General features: G+C 40.5%; 1 protein-coding gene across 4 annotated transcripts in view; it reads left to right on the top strand.

Annotated features, from left to right (window-relative positions):
• The window catches only part of LOC120552194 (chloride channel protein 2-like), a 90,663-nt gene that overhangs the window by 27,081 nt on the left and 38,426 nt on the right, over positions 1-25,156 (top strand). For all 4 annotated transcript variants that reach the window (XM_039790011.1, XM_039790020.1, XM_039790001.1 and 1 more), the window contains 5 exons: positions 2,227-2,355; positions 3,619-3,752; positions 5,560-5,637; positions 20,450-20,528; positions 24,376-24,501. In XM_039790011.1, the coding sequence (XP_039645945.1) occupies positions 2,227-2,355; positions 3,619-3,752; positions 5,560-5,637; positions 20,450-20,528; positions 24,376-24,501 (546 nt within the window). The remainder of the gene's footprint in view (positions 1-2,226; positions 2,356-3,618; positions 3,753-5,559; positions 5,638-20,449; positions 20,529-24,375; positions 24,502-25,156) is intronic.

Raw genomic sequence — 25,156 nt, 5'->3', positions numbered from 1 at the left:
AGACCAGCGAAGTGTTGTCATGTGTTTGCACTGTGCATGGTAACACTAGTATATCCTTATTTATTGTTTAAATGTGTTAGTATACTGGTTACACGATAACTATGTAACCAGTATTACAAACTTCTTACATGTGGCTGTATTGTGACATTTTAGCTAGGTGTGTTCATTGGCTGCATCTAGACCAGGGATCTTCAACAGGGGGTCCTCAGAATCACTCCAGGGGGGCCTCCAAATTATTGTTAATTTTTTAAAGTTTTAAAAAAAATTAAAAAGTCTAACATGATTCCAACATATTATTAGCAAATATAAATCCACTGATGGTAGGCTTACTGGCCTATAAGTAATGTAATGTAGTCACTAAGGTAGCCATCCACATATACAGTTCATCCCAAAGGACTGACTTTCACATTTGTTTCACATTTAAGGGTTAACATTAAAACATGATTTATAAAATCATGCCAACAATTATTAGGCTATTTGAATAGCTTAGTATTCTATGCAAAAAAATGTATCTATAAATGCTTTAGGCTGCCCTAAAAGTTATTTTAGGACCAGATTAATATGCAACTTCATTTATACAATATATGTAGTAGGGGGTCCCTGATCTGTCTCTCTTTCAATTAAGGGGTCCTTGGCTTAAAAAACGTTGAAGACCTCTGATCTAGACTGTATCCATGCTGGACTAACGTTAGCTTGCTTGTGAAGGTCACACAAGGAGATGACATTATTGTAATTCAAACAACAACAGTATTATGATTCACCAAACTATTTAGGCATTTCTGTAATATACCAGTAGCTAGCGTCAATAATAAAAAATACAGTAGATCAGTGCTTTCCAACCTTTCTGGTCTGAGGTTCCCCCACAGCCCTGTCAGATGAACTCACATACCACTATATCAATTCCCAATGTGTTCCAAATGTATAACACTATTTATTATATTAAAGTGGATATTCTTACTTTTTCATGCAATTTAACTGTAAACATTTAGGTTGGTTTGGTCAGAAATTCTACTACTAGGCCTAACTACTTGAAGTGCGGCTTAATGTTTCAACAGTCATCCATTACTTTTAGCTAATCATTTGAACTGTTTAGTCAGTACTTTTAGCTACTTATTTCTACCATTCATTACTTAGCTATCTGTTTAAACATCTGTGTTTAGCTGTTTTAGCTAATATATTGTTTTAAATAACACATTCCCAAACTGACACATAAAGTTATTAAATTATTCAAGAACACTAGGGCCAGGGCATCCTTACCAATGCCAAACCACTCAACTGCTCTTCAAAGCGGTAGCTCCTCACGATAAGCTCTCACCCTATCTCTAACAGCCTCCTAAAACATTTGCTTGTACCCTGGATCCTTCTTCGTCATGACCCAGCTCATGACCATAGGTGAGGTAGACAAACCCGTAATCGAGAGCTTTGTTCTGGCTCGTTTTTCATAATGAATGTAATCCGCACTATTCTCCGACCAATCTCCCTCCTTTCCCTCACCAACAACCCCAAGTACTTGAACCCTTCACTTGGGGTAAGACTCATTCCTACCTAGGCATTCCACGGTTTCTGCTAGACCATGGCTCCTGGTGCTGATCCTCATCCCAACCGCTTCACACTCGGCTGAACCACATAAATAAATCATAATTTCATTTATTATTTTGATTTGTTAAGATGCTCCACAATCTTTCCAAATACCCCCAGGGAACAGCAGAAATACCCCTGGCTGGGGAATCACTGCAGGTGTTCCCCTGCTTCGCTTCAGAACTCAAACCTCCTATGGCGTTTTATTATTGCACATTAATGTGGATAATAGCAAACATGCAAATACAATGTGCTTGCAAAATATAGTTCTCTGTGCTCAAAACATACAATTACTCGCTCAAGAATGTGGCACATATATATAACGCCACACTGTCCTTAGGACTTAGGAACACACATTTTTCCTGTCTTTTAATGGTTCATGACAGCTCTTCTGGATGTACATTCAGCTCTGTGTGCATGTGTTTAGTTGTGTGTGTGTGAGTTTTTGCCTTCCAATTTGTCCTCATGACATATTTACCCTAACTAATTAAATACTTGCAAGACATATAAAGCTGTTGTTTTTGAAGTGTATGGTATATATCCATACATGCAAACACTCTTTCTTACTGTGTATTTTGTGTTCTGCGTTATTGGATATATTGGATTGTGGTTTACATGTCTGCCCTGGTTTTGTGTGTGTGTCCACAGCACTGATGTGGATATACAATAGTCTGGACAGTAACGTGTTTCTGCAGTATCTGGCCTGGGTCATCTACCCTGTAGTACTCATCTGCTTCTCTGCCGGGTTCGTCCAGATTCTCGCCCCCCCAGCTGCTGGTACGACCAACACATACAAAAACATATTAAACAGAACACATACATACATAAAGAAAACATACAACACAATAACACCAAAGACATTTAAAAAAGAATCAAGTATGAATCAAGTATGTTGAATTGTGCTTACAGTACTGCTATACAATAAGTTAAAAGATATTTGTGGTTTTTGACAAATCAAGCCAATTTGTAAATGTCACCTTGGCCTTTTTGAGCAATTTCCAGTATCTATATATTTTGTAGACTAAGCAATTAATTTAGTAATGAAATAAATAATAGCTCCATAATCATTAGTTTCAGCTCTATATTACTGTAGATACACTCAAGAACAACAAAGGTGCTTTCATATGTACAGCACAGTATTCAGATTTGATAAGTTGATTTATTACTGAAGTCAGGCGACCGAGATGAAACAAGAATAGCAGTCATAATGTAATGAACTAAGATCAGCACATTTACCAACAAAGCAAATCTGTAAATCCATAATTTCCATCAATGTTTGAAATAGCAAAAATCATTAAGGTTGCATTTTGTCAGATGTGGGAAGAGTCAGACTGTATATGGAGCTTCCCTTTAAAATAAGCCTCTGTGTGAGCTATTCTAAAATGTGTGTGAAGGCCTGAATTTTATCTCAAAAGATGATTTCTGGAACTATTTGAACCATAATCTAGCCCGCTCCCTGAGAGTCATTGGAAGAAAGTGCTCAGTTATTGCAGAGGGTACTGGGCATGCAGAGTAGACACTTTGAAAACTGTACACCTTATTAATAAATTCAGTTTTTGTACTTCTCTATCTTAAAACTATGAAGTTGAAATGAATTTAAATTAAACCCTGATAGCCCTCGTATAAAAAAATTGCTTTTTCTGCTACCAGACTGATGCCACCCTGTATTGTAATGAACTCCTACTGTAAACACCTGTGTCTACAGTAAATGGTACTTGCTACACTGCAACACTACTGTGAGGCACTGTAAATCCCCTCTGCACCTCTTTAGGCTCTGCCCCTAAAGGCTCTGCTTGTTCCCCAGGGGGACCTCCTCTGCTTCAGTATCAGATGAGGGAGGGAGAGAAATCCTCTATGAGTTCTGCGCACAATTAGTAATATGCATATCTCCCACAATTTTTAACTATTGCTTTAAGGCTACTGTGTAACATATTTGGTCTGTTGGTGATGCCAGGATGTGTCCACTTACAGTAAAGGTCAGGTTGGTTTCTCTTTATGAGTTGACAGTCAGCGCTAAGCGCCCACTGTGCTCCCCTGCAGGCTCAGGTATTCCAGAGATGAAGACCATCCTGCGAGGAGTTGTGATGAAGGAATACCTCACCTTAAAAGCTTTCGTGGCCAAAATCATTGGCCTCACCGCTGCTTTGGGCAGCGGCATGCCCCTGGGCAAGGAGGTAACACATACACATCAGCTTTACCCGCTCTATGGGCCCCTACTGTACTGTATGCGTCCATGTGTCCACACAGGCACAGCAAAAGCTGACAACTATGTCAGCCAATGAGTCAATCAATATGTGACTCATAAGACAGAGATGAAATGGAAGCTGCTCAAATATGCTTTATCTTTTTGTGTGTGTGTGTGTGTGTGTGTGTGTGTGTGTGTGTGTGTGTGTGTGTGTGTGTGTGTGTGTGTGTGTGTGTGTGTGTGTGTGTGTGTGTGTGTGTGTGTGTGTGTGTGTGTGTGTGCGCGCGCGCGCGTCTACTACTGACACACATACACTGTCCATTACAGAACCATCTCAATATGGATGACCTTGTAAAAGTAAACAAAATCAACTCAAATGCTGACCCATATTTAACAACAGTTGTGTTGTTTTCTAATACAGTTTCAGTGGTTCACAGTTTTCGAAAATTAGTTTGCAATACAGAATCCAGACAGGCACCAAGTTGCCATCATGTTTGAATGCCAGCTTACACAACATCCATTCGCTAAATTTAGCACAGAATACCAGCTGTTCAGACTTCAATTCAAATCATTCTTAGTCATCGAAAACCCATGCAGCTCAGAGTGCAGGAACACTGGCTGAACAGGTTGGAAGCTGCGGGAGCATGATGCGATGATGCACTCACTTTTAATCCTGTTATTTCCACTTTGAACACCCCCAAACAGGGACGGACTGACAATCTGTGCGTTCGAGAAAAGACCAGAACGGCCGTCCAACCGACGGCCATCTGCACAAAAAAAGTATAATAAAGCGATATTAACAGCCAACAGCAGGGGGGCGCTAATACGATCACTTATATCTTACGTGTAAAAGAAACTGAGAAAGAAGAGTAGGCCTACTAGTCTGGCTATCACCAATCCACAGCTTAAATAATTCACCAAATGTAACCAAACGTTTAACCCAAAAAATCCTAGTTTGCACTTTCTGTCTGTCTTCCATCAGAGTGCAGTTTTTCCTTGTCTTTCATATTTGCGTTTACTATTGTGAAACTGGCAAAGACCTGGTGGTTGTTTGTGAAAGCTTCACAGACAACATTGATAGGGCCTAGTTATTTTCATCATTTCACAGCCTTAATATGAATCAAAAGTGTAATATGACATTGACAAAATATTAAATAGGTTATTCAATGCTAATTGTTTAACACAAAAGCAATACATGTTATATCAATAATAGCTATTAAACTATCTTTAAAATCATTTGTTTATTCAGGTTGAAGATAGTTGCAGCACAAAAGATGACAGGGAAGTGCCAGGATGTCCCAGGATGCTCTACATCACAATATTTCACACGGCCCAAGTCAGATAGTCACAGCCTGGAACTATTTTTTACTTACCGCCCTCAGCAAAAGCCTACACACCTGTCTCTACAGAGAGTGTTTAGTTGTAAAGATGGTACCAACCGCAAATGGCTAATAAACACAATCCCAATCATCATCATTGGTTTTGAGATATTACTTGCTGTGAATACCTTGTCTGATAGGCTACAGTATTGTGGCATAGTATCAGGACTTCCTGGCTAGTGTCTGTCGCGCAAGGCTAGGGGTGAATGGCCAGATGATGGGCCTATTTGGGAGAAAGTCCAGGGCTGTTTTGTAGCCCCAGTCCGTCCCTGCCCCCAAAATTTTAATATTCACTGCAGACTTTGTTGTTGTTAGTGTGTTTTCAAAGAGTTATGTGCTCTCTTGTGTGTGGCACAACAAACAGGAGAGAGCCTCTGAACTTGTAGCATGTTGTAACTTGTTTTTTTGTCTTGTCAGGGTCCATTCGTACATCTCGGCGGTTTGTGCGCTGCTGTTCTCATGAGGTTCATGTCTCTGTTTGGGGAAATCTATGAGGTAAGTCTCATTCCTTTTTTATGTCCTTAGTGCCCTTCTTTTCACTCTTTCTCAACTGCATTTTCCTTTTCATTACATTGCCATATATTGTACACTGTTCACTCGTTCAAACTATTTTTCCTGGTAGATTAAAAAGACGTAATAAGCCATAATTTGTATCATATTAGATCAAGCTAGAAATGATTTGGTGTTTATTAGAAGGTAAACGAACACAGTTATTACATTCTTAGCCACCTTTACCTGAATAATGCTGTAATTAGAAACCCCACATAATCTATTAGACCCAAATAAGCCGTATACTTTGTATCAAATTAGACCAAAACTAGAAACACTGTGGTCCTTATTAGAAAATAAACGAATGCAGTTATGCAGACGCCATAAACCAAAGTTATGCTGTAATTAGACGGGTTTAATGCCATATTATATCGCCTTTTATAAAAGTAAAAAACACACACCGCGAGCATAGTATATATACATTTATTTGGCATTTTAATATTAAACATAGTTTCATTTTCTTACAGTGCCATTTGATGCTCATTAGAAGATAAGTGTAGGTTACCGTCCTAATGTCAACCCACATCGGGTCCCTATTCCTCGGAGCATGGATTTTCTCGGGAGTCCCGTGAAGTTTGTATACATATTTATTTAACACATATCAGACTAACATGCTTCATCGACGCTCTACTTCAATACCAGTTAGGACATTATAGACCATTTAATGTAATGTCACAACGCGACGGAAGCTTCCAGGACATTACAGTTTTATTTCCCTCTGTTAGACTTATTTGAATTTATTAGAATGGATGCAATGGAGTGCAAAGGAAGTAATCTCACAATTTCAAAATAAAAGGGTATATCGCCTAGCTGCTAGCATGGCACTCCCTCATGCTCTGCAACTGATTAGTGTAAAAACATCTGATGAGAGCCCAATTGTGGTAGCTACCCCAAATTGCTCTTGGGCTAACTTTTCTACTGTCTTATTAGATGATGTCATGGTCTTACTTAAAACGATGAAACCATCCTCATGCCCATTGGATATATTACCAACATCCTTGTTTTTTAAAGTGATAGATCTTGTTGCTCCTTTTGTTGTTAAAATTATTAACATATCACTTTCCACTGGGATCGTCCCAAACTTTTATAAACAGGCAGTGATAAGCCCCATTTAAAAAAACAAAACAAAAAAAAAACAACAACTTGGATTCAGCGGAGCATTCTAACTATAGGCCAGTATCAAAACTGCCTTTTCTTTCAAAAGTATTGGAGAAAGTAGTATCTCAGCAGCTGACGGCTTTTCTAACTAACAACAAACTCCTGGATAAATATCACTCAGGTTTTAGAAAGATGCACTCGACGGAGACTGCTCTCCTCAGAGTGTCTAATGATGTTCAGATGGCTACTGACTCGGGAAGATATTAGGTATTGGTTTTATTGGATTTATCAGCAGCTTTTGATACAGTGGACCACAAAATACTGTTACATAGATTGGAAAAAGAGTTTGGTGTGGTTGGGCCCGTTTTAAAATGGTTTTCCTCTTACTTGAGTGATAGAACTTTTTCTGTATATGTAAATGGTATACTGTCTGAAGCCACTCCATTCTTGAATGGTGTTCCTCAGGGCTCTGTCCTAGGTCCACTTTAATTCTTACTGTACATTACCCCTCTTGGAAAAATTTTGAACCACTTTAACAATGTGTCATACCATTTTTATGCTGATGACATACAGTTGTATTGTTCGTTCAATGATTCTGAGTTACACAAACTAACAGATTTATTGGATTGAATTTCTTGTGTAAAATCGTGGCTTGCTAGTAACTGCCTCCAATTAAACTTGAAAAAGACTGAAACCCTGATTGTAGCCCCAGACGACAAAATTCCATCCATCGTCCAACATCTTGGTTTTCTGAGCTCCACTGTCCAGTCGAGCATCAGAAATCTTGGTGTCTGGTTTGACCACTCAATGTCTTTGGACTGCCATTCGAGACTTCTGGTCAGAAATTGTTTTTATCATCTAAGAAATATTGCAAAATTGAGGTCAATTTTAACAGACTTGAGATGGTTATTCACGCTTTTATCTCTTCACGTTTAGATTACTGTAACTCTCTTTTACGTTTCTTAACAAATCTGCTCTAAATCGTCTTCAAATGGTTCAAAATGCTGCCGCAAGGCTTTTAACAGGATCTGGCAGAAGGACACACATCAATCCCATTTTGTCCTCCCTACACTGGCTACCTATCAAATTTCGCAGTGAATTTAAAATATTGGTTTTAACTTTTAGAGCTTTAAATGGTCAGGCCCCAGAATACATTGCTGACTTGTTACGCTCATACTCCCCATGCCGTGCCCTTCGATCAGCAGGCCAAAGTCTTTTAATGGTCCCAAAGACTCGCTATAAAACCCAGGGAGATCTGTCTTTCGAAGCTGTAGCCCCCAGACTCTGGAACGCCTTGCCCTTGCTCCTCCGTGTGGCTGATTCTGTTGATTCTTTTAAAAGGCAACTCAAGACAGTTACATTGCCTTGCGAAAGTATTCGGCCCCTCTTGAACTTTTCGACCTTTTGCCACATTTCAGGCCTCAAACATAAAGATATAAAACTGTAATTTTTGTGAAGAATCAACAACAAGTGGGACACAATCATGAAGTGGAACGAAATTTATTGGATATTTCAAACCTTTTAAACAAATAAAAACTGAAATATTGGGGCGTGCAAAATTATTCAGCCCCTTAAGTTAATACTTTGTAGCGCCACCTTTTGCTGCGATTACAGCTGTAAGTGGCTTGGGGTATGTCTCTATCAGTTTTGCACATCGAGACTGACATTTTTGCCCATTCCTCCTTGCAAAACAGCTCGAGCTCAGTGAGGTTGGATGGAGAGCGTTTGTGAACAGCAGTTTTCAGTTCTTTCCACAGATTCTCGATTGGATTCAGGTCTGGACTTTGACTTGGCCATTCTAACACCTGGATATGTTTATTTGTGAACCATTCCATTGTAGATTTTGCTTTAGGTTTTGGATCATTGTCTTGTTGGAAGACAAATCTCCGTCCCAGTCTCAGGTCTTTTGCAGACTCCATCAGGTTTTCTTCCAGAATGGTCCTGTATTTGGCTCCATCCATCTTCCCATCAATTTTAACCATCTTCCCTGTCCCTGCTGAAGAAAAGCAGGCCCAAACCATGATGCTGCCACCACCATGTTTGACAGTGGGGATGGTGTGTTCAGGGTGATGAGCTGTGTTGCTTTTACGCCAAACATAACGTTTTGCATTGTTGCCAAAAGTTCGATTTTGGTTTCATCTGACCACAGCACCTTCTTCCACATGTTTGGGGTGGTCTCCCAGGTGGCTTTTGGCAAACTTTAAACAACACTTTTTATGGATATCTTTAAGAAATGGCTTTCTTCTTGTCACTCTTCCATAAAGGCCAGATTTGTGCAGTATACGACTGATTGTTGTCCTTATGGACAGAGTCTCCCACCTCAGCTGTAGATCTCTGCAGTTCATCCAGAGTGATCATGGGCCTCTTGGCTGCATCTCTGATCAGTCTTTTCATAGTATGAGCTGAAAGTTTAGAGGGACGGCCGGGTCTTCGTAGATTTGTAGTGGTCTGATACTCCTTCCATTTCAATATTATCGCTTGCACAGTGCTCCTTGGGATGTTTAAAGCTTGGGAAATCTTTTAGTATCCAAATCCGGCTTTAAACTTCTCCACAACAGTATCTCGGACCTGCCTGGTGTGTTCCTTGTTCTTCATCATGCTCTTGCGCTTTACACGGACCTCTGAGACTATCACAGAGCAGGTGCATTTATACGGAGACTTGATTACACACAGCTGGATTCTATTTATCATCATTAGTCATTTAGGTCAACATTGGATCATTCAGAGATCCTCACTGAACTTCTGGAGAGAGTTTGCTGCACTGAAAGTAAAGGGGCTGAATAATTTTGCGCACCCAACTTTTTCAGTTTTTATTTGTTAAAAAAGTTTGAAATAGCCAATGAATTTTGTTCCACTTCATAATTGGGACCCACTTGTTGTTGATTCTTCACAAAAAATTACAGTTTTATATCTTTATGTTTGAGGCCTGAAATGTGGCAAAAGGTCGAACGTTCAAGGGGCCCGAATACTTTCGGCAAGGCACTGTATTTACACTTTGAATTTCGTCACGGCATGTATATCACAGCTACCCTAAGGCCTTACAAAGCTTAGCTAACACTTTTGTCCGATTTGAATTAAATGCATTTTTGTGGTCTAGGAGGAGGCTAGCTAGCTCTCATTGATAGAGCTCCATCCAGCCGCGGTGTAGCTGCCAGCAGAGACAGTTGCATAATTTAAGTTAACTGGAGGGAGCTACACGCAAGCTCTATCAATGAGACTCGTGGACAAGAGGTGTTTAGTTCCCCGATCGTTTGTTTAAATAACACAACACATATCCATTATAAGATTAACTGGAACCTGTGGTAAGAGATTGCGGGCGTAACAAGCTCGCTGACCGCGCTCTCACTCACACACACCGGCCATTTAGCAGGAAGAGGGGAGGGAGAACAGCAAGCTGCAGGCCCTGGAGCTCTGTCAGGGCAGCGGCGTTTGGTAGTCCACTCACCCAGAAACGGTGACTTTGCGCGGGTATGGAGCACCATGGGCTGCCGGCTGTGACGGAGCTCCATCTAGCTCACAGCAGGCCGGGGTCTGTGAAGGAGGACAGGCCGGGCGGCGAGGCAGCAACCAAGGCAGCACCGGCCGCTGAACATTTGCAATTAGCCATACATTTTAGCCCATATTTGACCTCTACATAGTTGATTTCTTGCATAAAAAAAGTCTCAGAAGTGAATTTAGTGGTAAAATAGCAGATGAACAATGTATATAATTTCTGAGATCTACATGACCTATTCAGGAGACTACCTGACATCAGATCAGTGGTGTAGCCTATGTAAATGTTGGGGGCGTGACAAAGATTGAGACTAGAGCCAAATGAGGAGGAGCTGCCGAGTTGACGTCAACTCTGTGGTTTGTTGAGATTTGCCCATTTTCAGAGGCAGTTTCAAATTGTGAGATTTGCAGAGGAAAGAGGTGTCAATGGGATTTTGAGGTTCTATGTATGTCCTATTTACCCACCACACTGTCGTTATTCAACTATGACAAGGTAAAAATCGGTTTTGCATTCTATCACCCCTTTAAAGGCACTTAATAGCATCTCAAACTGTACAGTCTGTAACAAGACCATCCACAATTCTCTCTTCACAGTTTTTTTTTACAAATGCTTACACGTTTTCAAAACAATAGCTGTGTTCGAGATTTGCAGTTGATAAAGAAAGTTTCCAGATCAGGAGAACAGTGCTGTCAAATCATCGTTTCATCAGTACACCAGCGACTTACAGTTTTTTACAACTACACACAATTCTCTACTTAAAGTGCTCATATTATGCTCATTGTCAGATTCATAATTGTATTTAGAGGTTGTACCAGAATAGGTTTATGTTGTATATTAATTTTCAGAAAACACCATATTTTTGTTGTACTGCACCTTGCTGCAGCTCCTCTTTTCATCCTGTGTTGAGCTCTCTGTTTTAGCCAAGGGGGTAAGCTTCGGTTCAGAACTCGAACCTCCTATGGCGCCATTTTGATGCTACCTAGCCATCACCTCCCGTTAGCGTTCCACTGACTAGCATTCCTTTTGACGTCACTTGACAGTGAATAACTTTACATCTGAAGCGTTTAAAGACTCTATTTGTCCATTGTTTAGTTCTAAAGAAAAACGACAATGTATAAAAGGCTCCATTACCTATCTCACGTTATTTTAGTTAGCAATAATTAGCCTGTGTCCATGTTATCTCCGTACCTATACCTACACTCTCCGTCTCTGTAAGATTGGGAATGATTGAGATTTCTCTTGGCACAGCTACCAGAAGACTTAAAACTTTCAGACACGTTGCTCACGTCACATTTACGTTGTCTCTCTCAGTTGGAGGCTGCGCAGTAAAGCTGGCCATCACCGGGAAAGTGCTTCTAATAGCCTTCACTGGTCTCCGTCCAGAGCAACGGGGTCTATTGGTCCATTATATACTGTCTATGGTTTCAGCTACAAAGTGAGACATCTCACTTCTGTACCATCTTTGTTGGGAGTCGCAAATGTGCAGTAAGTACTGCTACCTTATCAGTAAGTAAGTAAGTAAAGTGTATTTATAGAGCGCTTTTCACAGATAAAAATCACAAAGTGCTTTACAAGGTACAACCACATTAAAATACATTGAAATAAAATTAAAACATGTAAATAGTCAAAGAGAAATTAAACCCAGTCAACTAAAATCTTGTTTAAATTCAATTCAATTCAATTCAATTTTATTTATAGTATCAAATCATAACATAAGTTATCTCGAGACACTTTACAGATAGAGTAGGTCTAGACCACACTCTATATTTTACAAAAGCCCCAACAATTCCAACAATTCCAGTAATTCCCTCAAGAGCAAGCAGTGCGACAGTGGCGAGGGAAAAACTCCCTCTTGGGAAGAAACCTCGGACAGACCCAGGCTCTTGGTAGGCGGTGTCTGACGAGCCGGTTGGGGGTGTGATGAACAGTGGCGATAGTAGTCACATTAATAATGGAACAGTGACTGGATGTAGCGGGAAGCTGCAGGGTTCAGCAGGACGCAGCATGACATTGCAGGGCATCGCTGAGCTCAGCAGGGAGTGCAGCAGGACCACGGCGACAGCTGCAACCAGGGTCTTGGTGCAAACGTTTCTCCAAGGAAATACGCTGGGGAAAAAAGCATAAGGACTCCGGGGAGTAAACTCCCCAGAAGCTAGGATTAGTAACAAGCATTTCTGGGACGGGCTGCACACAAATAGTAATAGTAATAGTAACAGTAATAGAAACAGTAATAGAAAGGGAGAAGAGAGAGCAGCTCAGTGTGTCAAAGGAAGGAAGTCCCCCGGCAGTCTAGGACTATAACAGCGTAACTATAACAGGTAACTAAGAGAGACAGGTCATAAGGAGAGGTAGCTTTTTCGGGCTTAGAACTCTCCCCCTGCCGGATCTGGCTTGGCTGGCCTGCCTCCCTCTACTTTGTTATGTATTATTAATCTAACAATTATGAAGAGAAGCAGTTGGGCCAGTTAGGTGAACACTGCAACTCCTCACTCCCTAACTATAAGCTTTATCAAATAGGAGAGTTTTAAGTTCATTCTTGAATGAGGTGACAGTTTCTGCCCCCGAACCCAGATCGGGAGCTGGTTCCATAGGAGAGGAGCCTGATAACTGAAGGCTCTAGCTCCCATTCTACTTTTAGAGACTCTAGGTACCACCAGTAACTCTGCATTCTGGGAGCGCAGTGCTCTAGTAGGACAATAGGGTATTAGGAGCTCTTCTAGATATGATGGTGCTAGACCATTTAGAGCTTTGTAGGTCAAGAGAAGGACTTTAAACTCAATCCTGGATTCAACAGGAAGCCAATGCAGAGAAGCTAATACAGGAGAAATATGATCTCTTTTCTTAGTTCTTGTGAGAACACGCGCTGCAGCATTCTGGATCAGCTGGAGAGTCTTAAGAGACTTATTTGAGCAACCTGACAGTAGGGAATTACAATAGTCCAGCCTGGAAGTAACAAATGCATGGACTAGTTTTTCAGCGTCGTTTTGAGACAGGATATTCCTAATTTTGGCAATGTTACGAAGATGAAAAAAGGCTGTTCTTGAGGTTTGTTTTAGATTGGCATTAAAGGATATATCCTGACTAAAATAACTCCTAAATTTCTAACAGTGGTGCTGGAGGCCAGGGCAACACCATCCAGAGTAGCTATATCTCTAGATAATGAAGTTCGGAGGTGTTTAGGGCCCAGCACAATAACTTCAGTTTTGTTAGGGTTTAACATCAGAAAATTATAGGTCATCCAGGGATTTTATATCCTTAATGCACTCTTTGAAATTTTGCTAGCTGACTGGTTTCGTCTGGTTTGATTGACAAGTATAATTGGGTGTCATCCGCATAACAGTGAAAGTTAATTGAGTGTTTTCTAATAATATTGCCTAGAGGAAGCATACAGTGCCTTGCGAAAGTATCGGCCCCTTGAACGTTTCGACCTTTTGCCACATTTCAGGCCTCAAACATAAAGATATAAAACTGTAATTTTTTGTGAAGAATCAACAACAAGTGGGTCCCAATTATGAAGTGGAACGAAATTCATTGGCTATTTCAAACTTTTTAACAATAAAAAACTGAAAAAGTGGGCGTGCAAAATTATTCAGCCCCTTTACTTTCAGTGCAGCAAACTCTCTCCAGAAGTTCAGTGAGGATCTTTGAATGATCCAATGTTGACCTAAATGACTAATGATGATAAATAGAATCTAGCTGTGTGTAATCAAGTCTCGTATAAATGCACCTGCTCTGTGATAGTCTCAGAGGTCCGTGTAAAGCGCAGAGAGCATCATGAAGAACAAGGAACATACCAGGCAGGTCCGAGATACTGTTGTGGAGAAGTTTAAAGCCGGATTTGGATACAAAAAGATTTCCCAAGCTTTAAACATCCCAAGGAGCACTGGGTGCGATAATATTGAAATGGAAGGAGTATCAGACCACTACAAATTCTACGACGACCCGCCGTCCCTCTAAACTTTCAGCTCATACAATGAGAAGACTGATCAGAGATGCAGCCAAGAGGCCCATGATCACTCTGGATGAACTGCAGAGATCTACAGCTGAGGTGGGAGCCTTGTCCATAGGACAACAATCAGTCGTATACTGCACAAATCTGGCCTTTATGGAAGAGTGGCAAGAAGAAAGCCATTTCTTAAAGATATCCATAAAAAGTGTCGTTTAAAAGTTTTGCCAAAGCCACCTGGGGAGACACACCAAACATGTGGAAGAAGGTGCTGTGGTCAGATGAAACCAAAATCGAACTTTTGGCAACAATGCAAAACGTTATGTTTGGTTTCGTAAAAGCAACACAGCTCATCACCCTGAACACACCATCCCCACTGTCAAACATGGTGGTGGCAGCATCATGGTTTGGGCCTGCTTTTCTTCAGCAGGGACAGGGAAGATGGTTAAAATTGATGGGAAGATGGATGGAGCCAAATACAGGACCATTCTGGAAGAAAACCTGATGGAGTCTGCAAAAGACCTGAGACTGGGACGGAGATTTGTCTTCCAACAAGACAATGATCCAAAACATAAAGCAAAATCTACAATGGAATGGTTCACAAATAAACATATCCAGGTGTTAGAATGGCCAAGTCAAAGTCCAGACCTGAATCCAATCGGAATCTGTGGAAAGAACTGAAAACTGTGTTCACAAACGCTCTCCATCCAACCTCACTGAGCTCGAGCTGTTTTGCAAGGAGGAATGGGCAAAAATGTCAGTCTCTCGATGTGCAAAACTGATGGAGACCACCCCAAGCGACTTACAGCTGTAATCGCAGCAAAAGGTGGCGCTACAAAGTATTAACTTAAGGGGCTGAATAATTTTGCACGCCAATATTTCAGTTTTTATTTGTTTAAAAGGTTTGAAATATCCAATAAATTTCGTTCCACTTCATGATTGTGTCCCACTTGTTGTTGATTCTTCACAAAAAATTACAGTTTTATATCTTTATGTTTGAGGCCCGAAATGTGGGCAAAAGGTCGAAAACTCGGGCGGGCGAATACTTTCGCAAGGCACTGTATATAAGGAGAATAGAATTGGTCCAAGCACTGAGCCACTGAGCCACTGAGCCTTATCATTAACATTCACAAATTGAGATCGATCAGAGAAATCGGACCTAAACCAACTCAGAGCCATTCTTTTAATGCCAACCAAGTGTTCCAATCTCTGTAACAGGATTGAATGGTCAATTGTGTCAAATGCAGCACTAAGATCTAGTAAAACAAGAATGGAGACAAGACCTTTGTCTGCAGCAGTTAAAAGGTCGTTAGTAATTTTCACCAGTGCCGTCTCTGTGCTATGATTCTTTCTAAATCCTGATTGAAAGTCATCAAATAAACTGTTGCTATGTAGAAAATCACATAACTGATTAGCAACCACCTTCTCAAGGATCTTGGATAGAAAAGGAAGGTTAGATATAGGTCTATAGTTTGCTAAGACCTCAGGATCCAGGGTGGGTTTTTTCAGAAGAGGTTTTATCACAGCTACTTTAAATGACTGTGGTACATAACCTGTTAATAGAGACATATTGATCAGATCTAGTAATGAGGTGTTAACCACAGGTAATGCTTCTTTGAGTAGTCTCGTTGGGATGGGGTCCAAGAGACAGGTAGATGGCTTAGCTGAGGATATCTTTAACAATAATTGTTGAAGATCTATAGGATAAAAGCAGTCTAAGTATATGTCGGACTAGTCTTTATTTCTAACGACTCTGCGTTTAAAGGTGAACCGTTAGAAGTTGAGTGAAAAAGGTGATGAATTTTATCTCTAATTGTTGTAATTTTATCATTGAAGAAGCTCATGAAGTCATCACTACTCAGAGCTAGAGGAATAGATGGCTCAGTAGAGCTGTGGCTATCTGTCAGCCTGGCGACAGTGCTGAAAAGAAACCTTGGGTTGTTCTTGTTTTCTTCTATTAGTGATGAGTAATAGTCTGATCTGGCCTTTCTTAGGGCCTTCCTATAGGTTTTGAGACTTTCTTGCCAATCCAAACGAGATTCTTCCACCTTGGTGGAACGCCACTTACATTCGAGGTTTCGCGAGATTTGTTTTAATTTGGCGGAGTTTGTGGGAGTTATACGTTCCTTTGCTTCATCATCTTCTTTTTCAGGGGAGCGACGGAGTCTAAGGTCGTCCGTAGGCATGTCGTAACACCGTCTACAAATGCATCAATTTGAGAGGGACTGAGGTTAACATACAGGTCCTCTGTTATGTTAAGGCATGACATAGAGTCGAATGCTGTTGGAATATCTTCTTTAAATTTAGCTATAGCACTGTCAGATAAGCATCTGGTGTAGGAGCTTTTATCTAATTTAATATAATCAGGTAGTAAGAATTCGAAAGTGATTAAAGAATGATCTGATAATACCGAATTCTGCGAAAATATTATTAAATCCTCAATTTCAATACCATATGCCAGCACAAGGTCGAGGTGTGGTTAAAACAGTGCGTTGCTTTGTGCACACTCTGACTGAAACCGTTTGTATTGAATCCAGTAAAAAAAAAAGGCTGTCATTGTCAACATCCACATGGATATTAAAATCACCTACAAGAAGTACTTGGTCTGATTTAAGGACTAAACATGATAAAAACTCTGAGAATTCAGATAAAAATTCAGAATACGGACCTGGAGCCCTGTAAATTAACACCGAATATAATTGGCTGTAATGTTTTCCATTTTGGATGTTGAAGATTAAGAACAAGACTTTCAAATGAGTTATAATGTAATTTAGGTTTAGGAGTAATTAGCAGGCTTGCATCAAAGATGGCTGCAACTCCCCCTCCTCGGCCTGAGCCTCTAGGAATTTGAGTATTAATATGGCTGGGAGGAGTGGCTTCATTTAGACTAACATAGTCTTCATGGCCCAGCCAGGTTTCAGTAAGACAAAATAAATCAATTTTATTGTCTGATATCAACTCGTTTACCAGTACTGCTTTAGAAGACAGAGATCTAATATTTAATAGTCCACATCTAATTTTCCTATTTTGTTCTATTGCAGTAGTTTTAATTCCAATTAGGTTGTTAAGTATAGCGCACCTTTTGTTTACCTTTGATTTAACCGATCTGAGCCGGGGACAGACACCGTGCTTATTAGACTATGAGTGGGCGACTGCTCTAACGGAAGCACAGAGGGGCCGTAGCACTGCACCTCTGATTACTAATATCAAACTTGGGTTGTCATGGTTTATGTCTGATAAACTCGTTCAGATTTTTGATATGAGAGCGGCACCGTCCCAGGTGGGATGAATGCCGCTCTCTCAATCAGACCAGGCTTTCCCCAGAACGCCCTCCAGTTATTCACATAGCCCACATCATTAGCTGGGCACCACCCCGACAACCAGCGGTGGAAGGATGACGTACGGCTGTACATTTCATCATTGGTCAGGTTTGGCAGGGGTCCAGAGAAAACTACTGAGTCCGACATTGTCTTTGCGTATGCACAAAGTGACTCAACATTCATTTTAGTGATCTCCGATTTACGACCATTACCACCTACGTGAAGTATGATCTTACTGTATTTACGGTTCTTTTTGCCAGCAGCTTTAGATGGGTTTCTATATCGCCCGCTCCAGCCCCGGGGCACATATGACCGTAGGTAGGCCTACGTAGCCCGCGGGGCCGCTGGCTTCACATATCGCAGTATAGAGCTCCCAATAACCAGAACTGGCTTCTCAGCGGGTGTATCGCTGAGTAGGGAGAACTCTAGTAGAGGCGAAGACGCTCCGGTTTAGAGGCGACCTTCATCATGTGCACTCCCTGGTCTAGATCTAACGCTACGTCACCCACTCGCCCCGGCTGCTCGGGGTCTGCCGGGGGACAGCTAGCAGAAGCTACAGAAGCTACAGTATGTTGGCCCGCATAAATACAGTGCCTTGCGAAAGTATTCGGCCCCTTGAACGTTTCGACCTTTTGCCACATTTCAGGCCTCAAACATAAAGATATAAAACTGTAATTTTTTGTGAAGAATCAACAACAAGTGGGTCCCAATTATGAAGTGGAACGAAATTCATTGGCTATTTCAAACTTTTTAACAAATAAAAACTGAAAAAGTGGGCGCAAAATTATTCAGCCCCTTTACTTTCAGTGCAGCAAACTCTCTCCAGAAGTTCAGTGAGGATCTCTGAATGATCCAATGTTGACCTAAATGACTAATGATGATAAATAGAATCCAGCTGTGTGTAATCAAGTCTCCGTATAAATGCACCTGCTCTGTGATAGTCTCAGAGGTCTGTGTAAAGCGCAGAGAGCATCATTAAGAACAAGGAACACACCAGGCAGGTCCGAGATACTGTTGTGGAGAAGCCAAGAGGCCCATGATCACTCTGGATGAGCTGCAGAGATCTACAGCTGAGGTGGGAGACTCTGTCCATAGGACAACAATCGGTCGTATACTGCACAAATCTGGCCTTTATGGAAGAGTGGCAAGAAGAAAGCCATTTCTTAAAGATATCCATAAAAAGTGTCGTTTAAAGTTTGCCAAAAGCCACCTGGGAGACACACCAAACGTGGAAGAAGGTGCTGTGGTCAGATGAAACCAAAATCGAACTTTTTGGCAACAATGCAAAACGTTATGTTTGGCGTAAAGCAACACAGCTCATCACCCTGAACACACCATCACCACTGTCAAACATGGTGGTGGCAGCATCATGGTTTGGGCCTGCTTTTCTTCAGCAGGGACAGGGAAGATGGTTAAAATTGATGGGAAGATGGATGGAGCCAAATACAGGACCATTCTGGAAGAAAACCTGATGGAGTCTGCAAAAGACCTGAGACTGGGACGGAGATTTGTCTTCCAACAAGACAATGATCCAAAACATAAAGCAAAATCTACAATGGACTGGTTCACAAATAAACATATCCAGGTGTTAGAATGGCCAAGTCAAAGTCCAGACCTGAATCCAATTGAGAATTTGTGGAAAGAACTGAAAACTGCTGTTTACAAACGCTCCCCATCCAACCTCACTGAGCTCGAGCTGTTTTGCAAGGAGGAATGGGCAAAAATGTCAGTCTCTCGATGTGCAAAACTGATAGAGACATACCCCAAGCGACTTACAGCTGTAATCGCAGCAAAAGGTGGCGCTACAAAGTATTAACTTACGGGGGCTGAATAATTTTGCACGCCCAATATTTCAGTTTTTATTTGTTTAAAAGGTTTGAAATATCCAATAAATTTTCGTTCCACTTCATGATTGTGTCCCACTTGTTGTTGATTCTTCACAAAAAATTACAGTTTTATACTCTTTATGTTTGAGGCCTGAAATGTGGCAAAAGGTCAAAGTTCAGAGCGAATACTTTCGCAAGGCACTGTATACACTAGTTATGCTGAAAGTGTAGCTAGCTAGCCGTGATCTTTACCCATAGGATTGAAGGGACACAAGCAGCTAACGAAACCCCTTATATTCACAAAAATGCATTAAATTGAAATTGGACAGTGTTAGTGTTAACTTTGTAAGACCTTGGGGTAGCTGTAATATAAGTGGCGTGACAAAATTCAAACTGTAAATAAACTATAGTTATGTCGGCAGCTGTGTTTCATAAAACGGCCCATATTTGAGTTTTATATAGTTAATTTCTCGCATAAAAAGTTTAAGAAGTGACTTCAATAACAAAATAGCAGACAAACAATGTATAACATTGCACTGTCTCGTCTCCAATGTATGTGTATGTGGTTCGCTCAACCAATCACCGCGCAGCTCATCTAAATATTCATGAGCCTACCATATTTGGAAGAAAAGCTCTTGTTACAAATAGGGTCATATTCACAGGGTAGTTAAGGGCCCATAAAATAGCAACCATTTTCAGCCCAACCAATGTTGCATACCCTAATAGGAGACCTTAAGCAACAGTGTGAAATACGTTATAATCATTATATCACCCATTTAAAGCACTGAACTACTTTCTTAACTACTTTTATTTTTTTTGGTAGTTTAAACACTGTTTTGCTTGACCAGCCTTTTTGAACATGATGAAATATCTCTGTTCTGAACTGCCACTTGGTGTCAAAGTCAGTTTTGTCAGTGGTATATAGTTATTGTGTGATCAATGTGTTATATTTCATTTTTGATGTGTTCAGATTCAGCTAGTTCCTTAAATGGCTCAACGTATCAAAGTATGACTGAAATTGTGTGTGTGTGTGTGTGTGTGTGTGTGTGTGTGTGTGTGTGTGTGTGTTTTTCAGAATGAGTCAAGATACATTGAGATGCTGGCAGCGGCCTCTGCAGTGGGAGTGGGCAGCTGTTTTGCTGCCCCCATAGGAGGTGAGTCTTCAGAGAGGTTTATAGTAACATAAGTCTGGCTGGCACACAATACACTGGAGGTGTTGTATCATATATCAACTGAACATTATACAATAACACAGAGTGAGCTTTACATCACTCAGTGGGAATATTGAAGTGAAGGCAATATCTCTGTCTGTACATCTGATATCAGCCCATGTCATCATGACTTTGTCCAGATAATACCATAGACAGTGTATGGCTAATACTGACCTGAAGAAAATCAGCTAAAAGGAGTCTCATTCCAAGCAACACAATCCAATCCAATTCACCTTTATTTATAAAGCACCTTAAAAACAACACTGTTGACCAAAGTGCAGGGGTCTGTTCCAGGTAGGAGGTTTAACAAACTCTGAGTCTAACCCTGATCTCTGAGTTGATTTACCCTGAGATGGGAAACTCTGAGTTTTTGGTTCCAGAACAGCTGATATGAGTTGGTTCAATCAACTCGGAGTAGGTTCACTCAGGGTTACGCGCGTGCACAACCACAATAAAAAGGCAGTATGAATGGAGCCATGATTCTACGATTCACCATGGCAAAAACCACAAACAAACTGGTCGACGGCAATACTCATGCGCACAAACGGCGAGTTTGAACCATAGACAGTAGGTTTGAACCATAGACTGCTAATAATATACAGTCTATGGTTTGAACATGCATTTCGTTAAAAAAAGCAAGACAGCGGCTGCTGCTACAAAAGAGAGAGAATTGGTGTGGGAGAAAATTGCTGCTCGAGTCAATGCGTACACATTAACAGTGTATTCATTTCATAATTAATCAAAGTGATTAATTACTGGCGAAAACTGGAATTGTATTACACCTATAATTTCATTTAGGTGCAATCCTGCGGGCGAAAAAGTAAACTATAGGCTACTAATCCCATTCTGAGGCTGCAGCACCATATTAACAGAACTATAATGTATAATCATTTATTTCTTTTTAATGGCTCTCACTGGTTTGTGTCCAGGGAACACAACAAAAACGTATAAGGTATCTACATATGTAATGAACTGTGATAAAAAATACCTCTCAAATCGTTTATGTGGAAATGAAAATACATGTAGTCGGGACTCAATATCATCTCCCGACGTAAACTCTCTGTGAATTAATACAGCTTTTTCATCAACGGGATCGTCGAGAAAAGGACATGACATGTTTGAGAAAAAAACGTTTTATAGTCTGCCTAACTTAAACCAATACGTTTTTTTTATTCATGCAGATGACAAACTGCATTAAAATGTGCCTGATACAGACTGAATGAATGAATGAGGAAATGAGTTTCTCCTCCCTCTCAGAGGGAGAAACTCGAGGTTTCTTGAAGAAAACCTGCTCCCGACCACGTTAAGTTCACAGGCTCAGTTACCATAGTAACTGACTCTGAGGTTAAGTTACCTCTCTTTCTGAAACGGAAAACCCAGAGTTTCCCTCATCTCAGGGTTAACAAACTCAGAGTTTACACTAAACCTACTTTCTGGAACGGACCTCTGAACACAGTCTATAAATAAACAATAACATACAACAGAGGCACAACGCAAAATAATAAAACAATAAAAAATAAATGCAACAATACAAAACTCAAATTCAACCCTCAAACTGAGTTAAAAGCCAAAGAAAATAAATGAGTTTTAAGACGAGATTTAAAAACAGGAAGAGACTCAGTCAGTCTGATGTGCAAAGGCAGCTCATTCCAGATTCTCAGAGCTGCCACGGCAAACGCACGGTCACCTCTGGATTTACGTTTGGTCTTGGGGACGACCATTAGTGCCTGGTCAGCCGACCGGAGCAAACGAGAGGGGATGTAGGGCACGAGTAGATTAGACAGGTACTGGGGGGCCAGGCCATGCAGACATTTAAAAACAAATAAAAGAATTTTAAAATCAGTGTGAAAGTGCACAGGGAGCCAGTGGAGGGATTGGAGGATGGGTGTAATATGGTAAAATTTTCGAGTTCCAGTTCCAACACAATTCTTCACACGTCTCAAAACAGGCAAAACAGGCACTTTGAACAATCCTCATTGAGACAACACGCACTGTCACTCAGAACACACTGAGGGCCAGATGTACTAACGCTTTTGTGCCCACTTCAGGCGTATTTGTTTCGCAACGTGTGCGTAAAAGCATGGCGAGGTATGCACAAACAGGCCACACTGGGTAAAAGCGCAGACTGCCTGTCGCGAGGACCAAAAATGGCAAATTGCGCTTTTTTTTGCATATGCATTCATGGGAGGGTGAAGGGGAAAGTGGGAGTTTCCCATAAAGAGATGGGAGGAGAAAGTGCGCCTAATTATGTATTCCGCGGTATGTACAAAAACCACCTGTGAAAGCGCGCCTCTATTTTGCGGTGAAAATTCTCCGCCTCTTAAAAGCAGGTGTAAACCAGCCGCAAGCGGGTTTCCTCGCATATGCCTCCTGGTGAAATGGCAGCAGTAATCCGAGCAAGACGAAGACATAGGCCAAGGAGACGAGCTGAAAGGATTTTTGCCACAAGGATCACACTTTTTCAGTTGAGTGAACACAAAATCATTAAGTGTTACAGATTAAGCATATTTTTTTTTTTTTTTTTTTTTTTTTTTTTTTTTTTTTTTTTTTTTTTTTTTTTTTTTTTTTTTTTTTTTTTTTTTTTTTTTTTTTTTTTTTTTTTTTTTTTTTTTTTTTTTTTTTTTTTTTTTTTTTTTTTTCATGCAGTATTACAGTTACTGGAAGAAATCAAAGATGACATAGAATCTCCGACTGAGCGTTCACATTCCATTCCAGCAGTTGTTAAACTCCTCGCTACATTACAATTATTGGCATCAGGATCATTTCAAACAGTCATAGCATCAGCAGTGGGAATATCGCAGTCTGTACTCAGCCGTATCATAGCACCAGTACTTAACGCTTTGCTACAGCGCAATTTACGGTATAGTGGGCGGACAAAGACTCTGATTAGCCGATGAACTGCAGGTTTGGTAAATACGACGTAAGCTGAAGTATCACAGTGTGCGCTTTCTGCGGGTTGGACATGGCGCCGATAACACATTCGCAAATGTACATACATCTGGCCCTGAGAGTAAAAACATTAGCATCAAACACCAATACAGAAATTAGAAACTTTTCATCTATACACTTTGAATAATTTGAGTGACTTCACACTAATCAATATTTTCTTTAAAAAAAGAGTGAAATTCTTCAGGAATGAAAATCAGCAGTTTGCTATATTATATATATATATACATATATACACATATATACATTGTGGGGGGTATATATATATATATATATATATGTATATATATATATATATATATATATATACAACACACACAATATGTGTTCACTAACAAGTCTAAAACAAGACACCTGCTTAAGCTTTCAACTGAAATTGCATCATTCTGTTTTGCATGTGTGGTTAACAGTTTTGACAGCAGTGTGTTAGCATTTGAAAAAAGTGCTGTAAATTCACAGTGTTGTGCAGGTTGTGGTTAAAGCCATGGGATAAGTGTGTAGAGGTTTGAAAACTGTGTTAAAGCAATAAAAAACAAACTAGAGTTGGTCCAGATGAATTGCGGCTGTGCAGACTGTAGGTAGAGTTTTGCACATGTGGCTCCAGTTGTGACCACTGTCATTTGGCAATCGAAAAAAAAAGAGACTGTAAATGCCATATAAAAATCCTTTGCACCTCTTGGGCAACACCACTATTGTCATTACATCACACAAGTCTTTTTGTACTGTATTATCAATCACACGTGACCCAGGCTTTTGTGAGTACTTTATCATGTGGAGTACATACTGGCCAAACTGTGATTAATTAATTTTAACATTTAAATGGTATTCAATGTTTGTTCTTCAGGTGTGTTGTTCAGTATTGAAATAACATCCCAGTTCTTTTCGGTGAGAACCTATTGGAGAGGTATCTTTGCTGCTACCATCGGTGCCTTCATCTTCAGAGTACTGGCTGTGTGGAACACTGACGCAGGTAAGGCAGACTTGTGCTCAAAATACAGTATTATGATGGAAGTATGTGGGAATGATTCAAAATACTATCACAATATAAAAAATTCAGAAATGTCTGCCAAGACCTAGGTTAATTAAATGGGTGAAACTTGTATATTAATGATGAAAATAAAGCTGATCACGGCAAAATTCATTTGACAGGTGTACTCTGTAATCTTTTGCAGCTGAAAATCTGTTTTATTAAGCTCAAGGAAATAATAGGCCGTTTCCACAGCAGACATTTTGACATTTTAACTTTAATTATGTCTCCTTTCCGTTTGAATGTCCCAATAAATTATCACAGTCGGCCAATGTTCAAAATATTAGAGCACTGGACCTAAAACACCTAAATGGAATGCCGCCATCATTTTTATAATCCCACCTGAGCTTTAGTTGCATGATGTGTCCGAATGTCTACTATGAAAATGGCCCGTTGATCAGCAAAGGACAAAGGAACGTGGACTGTGGTTATACATGAAACCAGTAAACTGAGGATAGCTGAGGGTGGAAGCTTGCAGCAAAGATGGAGATTTGTTTTGACTACAGCTGAAGAACAACCAGAGTTTCAGTTTTCAGAAGCAGATGTTCAAACTCACAGCCAATCGAATGTCTACCTCAGGTTTCCAGTGCCTCGTTAG

The sequence above is a fragment of the Perca fluviatilis genome, chromosome 2 (assembly GCF_010015445.1).
Source record: "Perca fluviatilis chromosome 2, GENO_Pfluv_1.0, whole genome shotgun sequence".
Classification (NCBI taxonomy): Eukaryota; Metazoa; Chordata; class Actinopteri; order Perciformes; family Percidae; genus Perca; species Perca fluviatilis.
The sequence above is the reverse complement of the archived record's forward strand: the minus strand, read 5'-3'. Positions and strand labels throughout refer to the sequence as shown.